The sequence below is a fragment of the Orbicella franksi genome, chromosome 1 (genome assembly GCF_964199315.1).
Source record: "Orbicella franksi chromosome 1, jaOrbFran1.1, whole genome shotgun sequence".
Taxonomy (NCBI): Eukaryota; Metazoa; Cnidaria; class Anthozoa; order Scleractinia; family Merulinidae; genus Orbicella; species Orbicella franksi.
Window position 1 is genome coordinate 31,162,440 of NC_138145.1, and position 13,185 is coordinate 31,175,624.

The following is a 13,185-nucleotide window of genomic DNA, read 5'->3' on the forward strand; positions in this document are numbered from 1 at the left end:
GTGGTCCATTATGTTTTTCTTTTTTCACCCAAATGTTCTAAGATAGCCATCTGCGGTTTGTTGGAAACGAATTACGTATTCACGGTGGACGCCCGCGTCACGCAATTGTTTACATTCTCACGGCGGTTCAGGGAAAAATTTGTGAGAAGCAGAGGCCAAGGCGGGCGACTTAAAACCATTTGCCCAGAGATATTTTTTGATTTTCAAATAGGTGGGTGTATAGTTAACCCGTAGAAAGTATTTTTATGACATTTAAAGTTATAGCCCATAGAAAAATATGGCGATATTTTAGTGCTATAATTCGTCTGTAACACATCGTAATATTTTGCGTTTCTGTTCGATCTTGTTTCGGGCTCAAACGAAACCTCGATTAATTTTATTTTTCGCTCAGTCATACCATGAAGACCTGAGCTGAATGTAAAGACCATTGAAAGATTCTTAAGTAGCTGCTGTGCGACGCGCAAAGCAACCAAATTTTCAGAAAATTTAGCATAACAGGAAGTAGATTTTGAGCTCAATCGGGGCAAAATAGTTTTTCGTAAATTTCTCCCCAAAAAAGCTGCATTAGCAGAAAATAACTATGGTCCGTTTGTTTACTAGCTAGGGCCAATCTATGGGCAAAAAATGAGCAAAATCGATTTCTCGACTTGTGCCGTTGTTTGGTCCATAGTTATGGGCACTGGCTCTTAATCTCTACGAGCGAGGTTAGTGATGCTAATTTAAATGCCCACAAAAGAATTTTAAATTGGCAAGCATTCATGTCTTGTTTCAGTGATAAGGTGTTTCTTATTTTGGCGGACTTGTAACTAGAGAAATTAAGCTATATATTGCATACTGGTTTGTCTAACTTTTAATTTACTATGACTAGTGGAGCGACTAATTTTATTGGAACTTTGTAGAAGTGACTGTGTTCATGACTATCTATTGTAGCTAAGAGTTCTTACCCAGTTCAAAACTTCACTAACTAAAAAAACAACCCCTTCCCCAAATTGCCCAGTCCAGTGGGCAGACGTGCAATTTCCATTGGCCATGAATGTGTGCCTTTCTAACAACACAGACATTTCCGAAGTACAATGGTATTCCTGAGGTTTACAAACGGATTGTTTGTTATTCACTTACATGCAAGCATTTCGTCGACACGTAAACGACACAAGCGTATGTATTTTCCTAAACGTACAGCAAAAACGGATACATTAGTGAAGGCTGACATCACGTCAAGTAACATACACATGCTCAATATCGGTCTCGTACCCAGACATCTCGGATTTATGTGGACGAAAATAATTGTCTAGGTTTACAGGCGTAAACCGATACTGCTGGACACAGCCTGTGTTATCATTTTGATTGGACGTAATAGTAATTGGACCGAGCGGAGCACAGTTCAGGCAGTTGCGTGGGAGAAATTTCAAAATCGACCGAGCGCGCAGGGCAGGCCGCTGATTCAAAATTATGGACGCGACTATTCTGTAAATTGTGCGAAATGAGGTCAGTTTCTAATTTGTTGTATCGAATAGTACTGTAGTAATCAAAGATAAGAGCAATAAGTTCAGCAGGGCATAGGGTATTTTCTGGGAAAGCTGTTTGTTGAAGGGAGAGTATAAAAACTAATGAGAGATGGATGGGAAGCTAGTGAAAATTTCCAGTCTCTAAGCAACATGAGCCTGTTAAAATCATTCATAACACAAGTTTTATTTTATGACAACGTAATAATTGTGAAAAACTGTAAAAGCCAGAAAACCTTGAATTTTAATGAACACCCAACCTAAAGTCGCACGAGAGTGTTTAGTGTATCGATGGCGAGGGACTGAGGTCGAGAGAGAAAATTACTTACCATTCTCCTCACGGCTACACCGCCGAAACAAAGCGCTTGCGCGCGAAACCCAGCTACGCAAGCCAGAGAAATCATGGCGTATTTTCGTCTTTCCGGAAAACTGTTCCTATGAAGGTTTCTCACCCACAACATGACCAGCTCCCAGGTGGCCTGATAACTTGGTTGGTAGAGCGGTCATGAGATCGATTTTTTTTTCAAAATCTATTTTCGCAACTGCGGTCAGGTTGATACGGAACTGCCAATAATCTCTGTTGTCTTGAAACCTTTATCCCGCTGATCAAATATAGCTAAATATATGATGTTTTATATATTTACTTGCATATGAAAGGTTGTAAGGAACAGTGACATAACCACAATATTTTGAGAAATATTTGACTCTTCGTGGAAAACGTGGGTTACATCTACTTAAAGTTTAGGCTAGTAACCAGGGGATTTATAATTTTGCTTATTATGACTTGCTCTTTACAGATGCAAAAGTATTTACCCAGTTTCTCATGGTCTTAGAGGTAACAATTAGTAAACGTCATAAAGTACGGAATGAATAGCTGGTTTTCACATGACGTCACTAAAATTCAAACTACAAAACTATTGATCTTCCTGAGATTTTACTTTTAAAAATGATGTATAAGAGCAGCTGAGAACTAATATTCATACAAATTTTCGCTCCGAATGGGTTCTTGGTGTTGTGATACACAACGCTTGAATTTCTAAGCTTTTGCGTGACGCAGCATTTACATGACGGCCTAGAGAGCTGTCATGATGGTTAAAAAAGTGACTTATTTCGGGGAACTTGGCTATCTGAACAGTTCATGTCTTAGAAAAAGTATTATTTTAATGTTTTAGAGTTCCTCGAGGGATAAATTCACGCTTTTGTAGCAAAACTCAGTGACAGATGTTTCTGTTGGTTTTCGGTCGCCATGTTGGTGCCCATAGGGATGGGCACCAGCATGGCGTCGCCATACAAATCTCTATAAATTTGAGCAAAAACTTTCTCCGCATATCTCGCATAAGAAAAATTTCTGTGACCAGAATTTTGGCGAGAGTCTTTGCATATTTACCTTCTTTCATTTGCCAGATTCTGGACTTCATCTATCGACCGGTTTTGATTTTTATTTTGATCTATTTTGAATTGCGTGACACTGAAAACCAGCAATAGTTTCCTCAGGTTCTCTCCGAAACGTCAATCAGGAGTCAACTGATCAGACGATGCTATAAAGTATTCTCTCGCATCTTACTGTTGTTCTGGTTTACAATTATTCTTTCCCATAGTAGTAAGATAGGAAATAGTGTTAAAAACCTGTTTTCTTAATTTTGTAGAAAACAACTTCAAACCAATCAGTTTCGACATTTCTAGTTTGTGAGGTTCAGGGTAAATTGGTCAGGGTGAAGGTTTCTCTTTCAGTTTCCATGACGACACTCTCAGACATAATTCCTTCAGGGTCATCAAATTGATCCTGTGATTCCCAGCTTGTTGAAACTAAAACGCTATGGCCAGAGTTAAAACATCGATTGCCTTTGGTCGATTTGTCTTCTTAGCTTTGATGACTATGCAGTGCTTTTTCTTGGCATCATTTCTAGCACATTATGAAGATGAAGGTGACTGGTATGCAGTTAGTCTGCTCTTTGTCCCTGCGGCAGTGATGTGGTGGTGGATTAACAGCAGTACTGCAGACCAATCTGAAGTTGTTATTTTCTGGCTGGTGTACAATTGGCTTGGGGCAGTTCCTTTGATTGGCATCGTTTTTGGTCGACTTGACGACAAAATTGAAAGCGAAGGATTTTGGAATGCGAGCACTTTGAAACTGACACTTTGCATAACTCCGCTGCTTCTCCTCCTGTTATGTCACACAAGAATAGCAACTAAGAGCCATGACGTTCGTTTCAGTGAGTGGTCTGCCAAAGCCTTGATCAATTTGTTCGATGGAATCGAGCTGATAGCGGTAATTTTAGACGAAAACGAGAACAGCCACGGAATTTCCAGGCATTTTAAGAATACGCTCATTGCTTTTACCTGTATGAGCTTACTGTGGAGTCCAGTTGATATAAGTGTGGCATTACAACCCGAGGCCGCCGCTGGAAGTGATTACGAAGTCCTTTCTTTACTCAGTTATTTCATTCAAGTGCTTTTGGACACGATTTTCCTTGGTCTTCGTTTGGGGTTATGCCTGGCCTATGGAAGAAATGCATCTATTTTCATCAGCAAGAATATCATATCCATAGCTTTTCACTGGCGGCGTATTTGTAACATCCTCTGTTGCTTGGCTGACGATTCGAATGTAAGTCGCCAACAGGCCGAACCCAGTGAGCATTCGACGCCAGCAATGTCACGACCTGCCCTTCTACCGAATCCCACGAGAATTATTAATGTTCTTGGATTCAGCAGCCCTTCAGTATCTCCCCGTGAACCTACAGCTCCACCACCACCTTACAACCCTGCCGCGAATTATGAAGTGTGAGATAGATGATGACATGGCAGTCGTTTTCAGCCTATTTTCATTCCATGCGATCGATTCGTTCTAAGTAATAGAGGGTGGCTCGACAAAGTTCTTAGTTGCAGATCATTCTATCATGTAAAGCTTTACAAATAGTGACAGTGTCTTGGTATGTAAACAAGTTCAGTTTGTAACTTATGTACATGTCTGATGACATTCACTTGTTTGCCTATATTCACTAGTGAAGGCCATTCACGTGGGGCTAAAGGTAACGCTTTAAAACCAGTTGATAAATTTTACTTATGAAGATTAGTGCTGCTGAAGTAGCCAACTTATCTACAGTTATAAAACTTAGTCATAACCTTCACACATTTCGGTGTGGTTCGTACACGGCACTTTCTGTAGACCTATTTTTTGTATACTTGTGCCGATTAAGTTTTTGTCATCTTAGCATATTTCCTAAAAACATTAACTCCGTACTCAGTGTTTCGAGGAGACAGAGAATAGAAAGGAGATGTCATATCTCCTAGAAACAAAGGTAGTAAGCATTCCAATTGCGGAAAACATCCTAGACAGCCTTAGTCTAAACGATTGACTCAGTTGATTAAGTTTAGAAAAATTGAATATTAGCAGTGGATACGATCTAGGAGAGGCACCCTTACTGGAGAAATAAACGCCCAACTTTACTTCAGGCCTTTCTTTTCTTGATCAAGCAAGGATTCAGTTTTACTTTAAATCCTCTCTTTGAACACCTCTAGATCCACCATCGATAGGTGCTAGAAATAGTGCTAAAAAGAGTCTATCGTAAAGAGAGTTAAGATAAAGCATCTATTGTGGTTTTTTCATGGAAATGTTATAAGTTGAGATAATAAAACTCAGTCAACTCAAAGTTGTAGAAGTAGGTTTTTGGACACTAACACTGCACACTTCTGGCTTGTTAATTGGTGAAAATGTAGCTGATCGTAAGCTTCACAAATGTAGTGAACTGGGATGATACGGATCAGGATCAACGATCACTCGGACCATGTGCATCAGAGGAACAGATAAATCCCTCTGGGGAAGGATTCATTGTTGCCTTTGAGGCACATTGATCTGACTGACCTTGGAACATTGATCCTGATCCAGATTGTTCCACAGGAACCAACCTCACGGTAACTACTGAAATTTCTTTAAAACGTGATGGAGCACAAAGAAGGAATGCAATGAAAACACACCTGACAATTAATGCACACTCCACCACCAATCATTGATCCGTTGACACTCATGCTGAGGCCCAGATCACTCACGGTTTGGTTGTACACGCAAGTGTCAGTGTGGTTATGGCAGTTGCAGGCTTGAATGATGAATGACAACAGGACAAAAATAAGCAAACACGCTCATTGAATTAAAGATGATTACTTACCCGAGTAAAGAAAATATGTTTGTTTCAGAAACAAATTAAGATATAATTTACAAAGAGAAAACTATCATTTTCTCAAACCTAATCATTTTACAAAATGGGGCTCCACGCCACTCAGGATAAAATGATTCAGTTTGCGTTCCATTGAAGGAGACTTATAAATAGAAAATTTTAAAAAGCATTATTCGTGAACAATCAATTAAACTCAGTTATTTTTTGCAAATGAATATATGAAAGATCATATATTTGAACTGTTCCATCCTTATGTTGCAAGACAGTAAGACTAAATACTATTTAAAAAATCAATTGTGATCCCTGCAGCTAGACGCTCCACCAGAACGTGAAACGATGCAAGATTTTCCTTGACTGTAGGTTTAAAGATAAGTGACAAAGGATGTCCAGGATGGACGCTCTATCGATCTGTATCTAACTTATTTATCTCTTCAGAGCTTATCCAGGCTTACTTACGTTCACAGCTCGCAGCAGGGTCATTAATCCACGGAGCGCCATTGCCTATCTTCCATGGAATTTGGTTATAAAGTGGACAGCACTGGTCACATTGAAGTCCACAAGTGTTCCCCTCACACTGACAAGTACGCAAGCCTGTTGTTTGGTTAAGCGGACAGTGTGTTCCATTTGCATGTCCTTTACAGTCACACCGACCAGTCACCTGTATCTCTCGCACTGTGTAGTGGTGCTATGAGATTGAAAAAAAAAAAAATGGCAATCACGACACAAAAGTTTTAACCGTAACTCGGGGGATTTCTTTCAGGTTACCCGCTAAATCTATAGTAGTTGGCAAAGAAGGGTAAATGAAGTTCCTGAAGCTCCTAGCTGCGCAATGTGGCTCTCAGAGGTCACGAGCCTTTTGGTCAGCACTAGAATCGGAACCTCTGGACAAACCAAATGGTAAGTCAGCATTAATCACAGCGGTTGCTCTCTATAAATGTTCAGTAAGGATGCTTGCATGGATAGTTTAGTATTGCTCTCTATACACAGATAAATTTCACTGTCCTTGGTATATTGTGGCAATTTATGAGTCAATCCAAAAAGAACAACAGAACGGACTTGATGCCCAGCTAATCCTGGCAAATAGCAAGGCCTGGCTTCTGTAGAAACGCGGTAGCGTGGCCTGCCGTTTCCTGTTACGACTGTTCAAACAGGTCTTGTTAATCAGCAAATTATTAAACAAATACGACTGCAACAAAACTGGAACATAGCCACAAAAATAAGGCAGATATATGTTCACTCACCCATAATTTTGACATCCTGTCAAATTTTCTAAATAATCCTGTGAAGGTGAATCTTACTCCGGTGGCGTTCATCCAGGCCTGGAAAACGTGCGACAGAGAAACTAAAATCACAAAAGCTGAAATAAACGCAAGGTATGCAGACAGAATAACCCGGTGAGATATCTCACTATGAAGTAAAGATCTAGCAAACTGTTGCTCAACCCAGTTAAGGGGTGGATTACCTGTAAACCAGGCGTGTAAGGATCCGGTGTGCCATCACCTCTCTGTTGATGATTAAGCTGGATAAATATCTAAACCAAAATAAGGGAATATTTCAGTGTTATGATATGTTCAACTTAGTTGCAGCTCAGAACAGCTTGACTGTACACTTATTTCTTGTGGTGTTTACTTTCCATTTTATAAACAGTGAAAGGAGGCTGCCTTCCTCCACAAAATCTGAACTACAATAACAGCAGAAATGTGCTGCTCTTGCGAACCTTGCCTCACCGAGTTGTGACTCAAGAATGAATTGCCAAACCAAACTGTTCTTTACATTATATCAAATATAGGTGGTGAGACACATCTATGCTTGTCAATACATCTTGATGTATCTCTTATTTCTCATTACCGACATAAAAACACGTGTAAAGGAATCTCTTCGGAGAATTTCATTTTATTTGGTTCTGAAGCCAACGTATTGTGCTGAATCAAGAAAGTATGAGGGGGAGAGAGTTTATCCCCCATATAAGGCTTATTCCAAAGTTATTTTTAGAACATCCACGTTTTCGAAAATCCCGGGAAGCTCTAGATGACGCGGTACTTGTCTGCTCACGTGCACAGCCCAAGCGACTTTATGTGCATTTTCATCCTCCATGGAAACTGATCCATGGAAGGCGCGTGGTATCATCATCCGCGGAAGAACTGAGTACCAGGCTAAAATTAACTTGACAGGAATTATCTTAGGGGTATGGCCGAAATGGGAAATTAATTATCTTACTCTTCATCTTCTTTCGGCTGAATCTGATAATAACTACTCTCCGTGCCTGTTACTTACTGTTTCATTGAATTCTAGAGGAACATATTTGGTGTACTCTGTACATAAGACTTGGTCCACGCGCGAGATCACGCTTTGAGCCTCTACACCAAACTGCCGAATGCATTGAATACTGGCACGCGGGGTTACCAAGTAGTGCCATGGGGTGAATGTGGCGCCAAAATCCGTCGATTTCTCCACCTTGATTTGTCCAGGTCTTCGATAGTTACCGAATGTAATACTGATGTCCTGAGCAAAGAAGGCCTTGAATGGAAAGAAAGAAAGAAAACCGTAGCCCATAATGAAACGTTCAAGAACACGAGCCTGGAAAAAAAATGAAATCCTTGAGACATGCAGAGCTCCACGAATACCAGAGAAGTCAGGGGAAGCAATAGAACTCGAATTGTTAAAACAGACTGATTATCATGGGTAAGTAGTACGCACGCATTGTTCGTTTTGTTGGTACCTGTATTATCAGTAGCAGATACAAAAGGCCCGTACCAACATGTACATGTACATACAAACATTGAACAAAACAGCTATAAACCGGCGGCATACAGGTCACTGGGTTAGGGTTACATAGCTTTACGCGACTGAGTAGCGATTTAAGGCTGATTTATGTCATTCAGAGATCAAATATAACTGAACAAACAAAAGACGATACTGGGCTCTTGGTTCTTCTACTTCCAAAACGTTCATGTACGTCAGTGTAACAAGACTTGTAACACACTGCAATACTAGCAATCACTAAAACACAGCTGCTAACATTTATATAAAAAGCTCTTTTCACTGTGGAAGCAATTTAGCCATGATTTTGTGATAAAAAGGTAGCATCAACATATGTAAACTCGCGTTCAAACTCAGAAGCTTTCCTTCTATAAACAGTAATCAACACACGATTCGGCACTTAGAGATTTAATTTAATCCACTTCTATAACTAAGAGCACCGCTCTTGCTTTCATGGCTCATTTACACCAATAATGAGAATGTTTCCAAGTTCTTACAAAAGGTTTTAATGTCACGGAACCATGCAGTGAAAATTTATGCAAATTAGCCTTAAGCTAACTTAAGCTCATGACTATTTCAGGTACCTGTTCAAAGCTGATTGTAATAACAGCGAGGTCTTCTCCTTTTCTGGATTGCCAGTGTGTTTCAAGTAGCCCATCGACCATGTTCTCTGGAGGAAACGCTTTTTCTGGGTCGCTGGCATTACATGTGTACGGTACCCTGTCTTCAGGATCGAGAAGTCCTTGTTGTGTTTCATAGAAGTCCTCCGGAGGATTTCCACACGTAAAGTTCGCCTCTGTTCGCTTCAAATACACGGCGTTAAATCCCGACTCTACCACCTCAAAGGCAAAGACAAAGAAAACTGTAAAAAATAAAAGCTTCTGCAAGACGAAATCCATGCTAGTTTCGAATGCTGATGAAGAAAGAAAATCCGGCCGTCTTCTTCATTCCTACATTTAATTGTAGATGTTTTATTTACTTGTCTAATTAATATTTCATATCTTCTTTAGTAACAGACGCGTCACTTGTTGGGACGCGAGTCTCTTCTCTTGCGGTGCGGTAAGCCGCTGACTTGGCCAGAAATTAGATGGATTACGTATAGATTAGTCTCGCGTTCAAATTTTGCAACCGTCCCGTAATACTGATAACACAATTCAGAAAGACTGATCTACACTCTTTGCATTCCTAAGCACACCCTCCAGGAATGAGCTCAGAAATTTAGCCTGAACATCGATCAATAGCACAGAACGCGAATCTGTGAAATTTATAACAAGAGACGAATAGAAACTTAAACATAAAAGGTTGAGGCAAATTAAACTATTCAACGTCTGCAGATCCGCGTAACAGCTGAAGAAGGGATACAAAATGCACCATGTAGTTGAATGGCTACACATGGACCGAGATGGAACTCTTGGCCAGGGACAGAGGGGATTGGAAACGATTCGTCAGTGGCCTATGCTCCGAAATGGAGTGAAAAGGCTTCAGATCAGATCAGAATGACTGGAGCACGCTGATATATTATTTCTTTAAAAAAAAAAGAACTGCGATCGCGGACGTTCTTTGGTGGAGGCAGAAAATAACTGCGACCCTGACCCACTCTTGCAGTGTGCTCACAAGCTTAACAATATTTTCACCAACTGAAATGAATGTCTTTCATTGGCTCTTTCAACATCGAATAACTGAACGGAGCTACATTAGCTCTCAACCTTGGATAATATACATTTCTAGCTTTCTACTTGGCTCACTGAATCTTCGTTATCAGACGTTATTCTTAAGGACGGTGCCTACTAAATACAAAGGTTTTTGGGACAGGCAAGGACCACGCGGAAAAAGAAGATCTTTGCAAGGCCTATTGGAATCCTTAAAGAAAGATTGTGGTAGCCACGCATTTTTTTAAGATAATTAGCCTTGAATCTCGACAAAAATACCGACGTCAGCATTTTCTGAAAAAAGAAGGAAAGGATATTTCTTCACAGATTTCCTTCGAATACGCCTTTGCAAGCAGAAAAGCAAACACATTATAAAGATCTTAAAACTGCATGGTAATTGGTAACATAAAAACCATTTTTGGTATGTCTTTTGTAACAAAATCGTTGCAATAGCGCTTTTAGCGTCTCTGACAGCCTTCCTCTGGTACCTTTTGCTCACAACCAGAAACTAATCAGGTGTTGAATAGGCTTGCCACTTCCATTTCATAACATAAAATGTGGGGGTAACCACGCGTTTTTTAAAGTTATTGATCTTTTTTGAAAACTTTTACGATGCCTGTTACATTTTTTCCTGTCACCTCCCCAGTAAGTGAAACATTTGCGTATTTCGCACTCGTTTTGCGCGCGCACTACGCCATCTGCAGGTATATGTTTACAGTTGGATTTCAACATAATTTTCGACAGATAACAGCTAGTTTTTCAGCTGGGAAACATTAAGAGTTAGTGGTTAGCGATATGCTGCTATTTTGGTGTTCCTGGTTTTAGTGCGGGTTCATTAAACTTGATTTGGTCACAGTAGGAAAATTTTGCTTTCTTTTAGTCGTGTACTTAATAGCGTAGTTGATTGCGTCAATGTTAACCCCAACGCGCGCGTGGCGCTTAAAACATGCCTTGCGTGATGCGCAGAAAGTATGCGCACTAACAAAAGTAGGCACCGTTCTTGTTTGACCTTATAGAGAAAACGAGTGCCAAAATGTCACTTAACAAAACTTTTTCGGAGGTAATCAAATATTTTGTCCCAAAATATGGCTCAAAATAGCAGCTTTGGTCAGCTTCCTATCACAGAAATACAAGAAATGATGAGCAATGCCATCCCGGTACACAATATTTCATGACTTAACTTAGTGAAACTCGTTGAAACATTCCATTGAAAAGACTTGTCAATGTTCAGCAAAGGCGACTGAATGAAGACACCCAGCAAGAAATTCACCATTCTGGCTGGTGCTTATTTTCTGTTTCCGTTACACGAAGCGACTAGGGTTATTTCTACCTCCGTTGGACGCGATGCTCAGGGTCTATCGCATGGTTACTTCCAGTATTAATATGGGCCATACCGTCTATGGGACGGGCTCGAACCCGTACCGCTCGATCTGGATTCGAGCGCACTTTCTATATGGCAACCTGGTCCAAGATGGAAAATAGAATTGTGATCAGTTTCCACAGTCCATTCATTAATTTGCAGAGTTTTAAAAGAGCTCTTACAATAAGCACTGTTTTGAACCAGCTTGTTTATTCCGTATTAGGAAATATTGATCCCGTTTTTTTTTTTTATAAAGTTTTTGTTTCAGCAAAATTTCCGACATGTTTTATCGAAATTTGTCCGAAATGAGATAAAAAGTGTCCGAAAATTAATCCTCCGAAATTAAACGTCCGAAATTTTTGCAAATATAATGTATGTAAAGATGTAAAGGAATTTAACTGGCAAAAGCAAAATTCTGCCCGGAAGTCAGTTACATTCATATATTTCCGGTTATGGAGGACGTTGCTGATAATTCTCGCCGTAAGCTGACGGTCTGTAGGTGCCGGATTCGAACGGTTTTAGTTTTTCTGGGCAGAAATCAACTAGTGGATATTTTTGGAAGGGAAACCATGGTTGAACTGAATTAATGAAAATCTTTGTTCAATAATGTAGCCAATCAAATCATGTGTCGCATGCAGAGTCACCTTTTCCTTGTGCCAAGGCCTCACCGCCTGAGAGGAACAGAGGGCTCTGGAGACGAAAACGGCACTGGCTCCCTGGAGTTGAAACTGAACTCCACCGAGTTAAGCAGACTGCGATCTCCTGTTTAAATAACATTTTCATCGCTGGTTATATCGAAAGATCTATTCGCGATAGCGACTTCTCTTGGGGCTAGTTAAACATGCAGCCGATACGCATTCTACCCTGGCGGCCACCAGTGTAAATACTAATATAAACTGAACGTGACTGAAGACCGGAAGTTGATGTTGCGTCGGGTTATAAGGAGTGATATAAGGGCTTTCTTAGAGAGAAAGAGAAGTACAGTATAAAATACTGACCGAAACTCCTTAGTGCACATTTAATTTGAGAAAGATTCACAAAATGCAAGTAAAAAACCCAATGTAATATGTGTTAGATAAAGGGCAATTAGGGACGTGACGGCATCGGGATCTGAGCTGGTGTTCCCTTCCTTGACGTGGCGGTCAGAACGCTTTGACGGGGTTGTCGCGCGTGTTACGTAAGAACGCTTTCAAAAGAGAAAATACAACTTCCGGTTAGCGTCCTTTGCCCCTTTCGCGAGATGGACTCGCGCGACGTCTCGCTAGCGGGTACTTCGCGATGGATCTTGGAACCAAGTGACTTGTAAGTAAGAAAACTTTTGTAAAAACGGAGATATACTTAGAGCACATTCGCTTCTGGTGGAAAGTTAAAAACGCTTAATTAAAAAGAGGTTTTCCTGTTCACCATTAATCAAAGGTGGCAACCTGTGCTCGCTCGGGTCTTTGGGTGCGAAATGGGAGTGAGAGCTTAGTTCTCGCCCCAATCCTCTCGCTGATTTGTCGCTTGCAATCTTTAAACAGCTTTTTTTGCGAATCGATAAAAAACAGAAATTAGATTTTTAAGTACACCGAAGATGCTCTCTTTTGTTTGATTATTGGGCCTCACAGTTTAGCACACGATCAACTTTAAAGGAGCTCACTCACGGTTTGCGCATATCGAAAAGTTAAGCCTCAATTTTTCAAATTCATCGTTTGCAATCCGTGTTAATTTTCTCCATCCTTGGCCATCTTTGTTCCTTTATG

The 13,185-nt window shown here is 40.4% G+C and overlaps 2 protein-coding genes across 2 annotated transcripts in view; one reads left to right on the forward strand and one right to left on the reverse strand.

The window, feature by feature from the left end:
• The window catches only part of LOC145502982 (uncharacterized), a 56,943-nt gene extending 43,845 nt beyond the window's left edge, over positions 1–13,098 (reverse strand). The window contains exons 1-6 of the mRNA XM_081482403.1: positions 9,019–13,098; positions 7,949–8,191; positions 7,137–7,205; positions 6,916–6,993; positions 6,131–6,359; positions 5,478–5,596 (exon numbers count right to left, since the gene is read on the reverse strand). Coding sequence (XP_081338529.1) covers positions 5,478–5,596; positions 6,131–6,359; positions 6,916–6,993; positions 7,137–7,205; positions 7,949–8,191; positions 9,019–9,333 — 1,053 coding nt within the window. The 5' untranslated portion in view covers positions 9,334–13,098. The remainder of the gene's footprint in view (positions 1–5,477; positions 5,597–6,130; positions 6,360–6,915; positions 6,994–7,136; positions 7,206–7,948; positions 8,192–9,018) is intronic.
• LOC145502954 (uncharacterized) lies at positions 3,197–5,426 on the forward strand. The gene has a single exon (XM_081482371.1). It carries the CDS (start codon positions 3,319–3,321, stop codon positions 4,285–4,287), a length of 969 nt encoding a protein of 322 aa, XP_081338497.1. The 5' UTR covers positions 3,197–3,318; the 3' UTR covers positions 4,288–5,426.
• Positions 13,099–13,185: the final 87 nt, after the last annotated feature.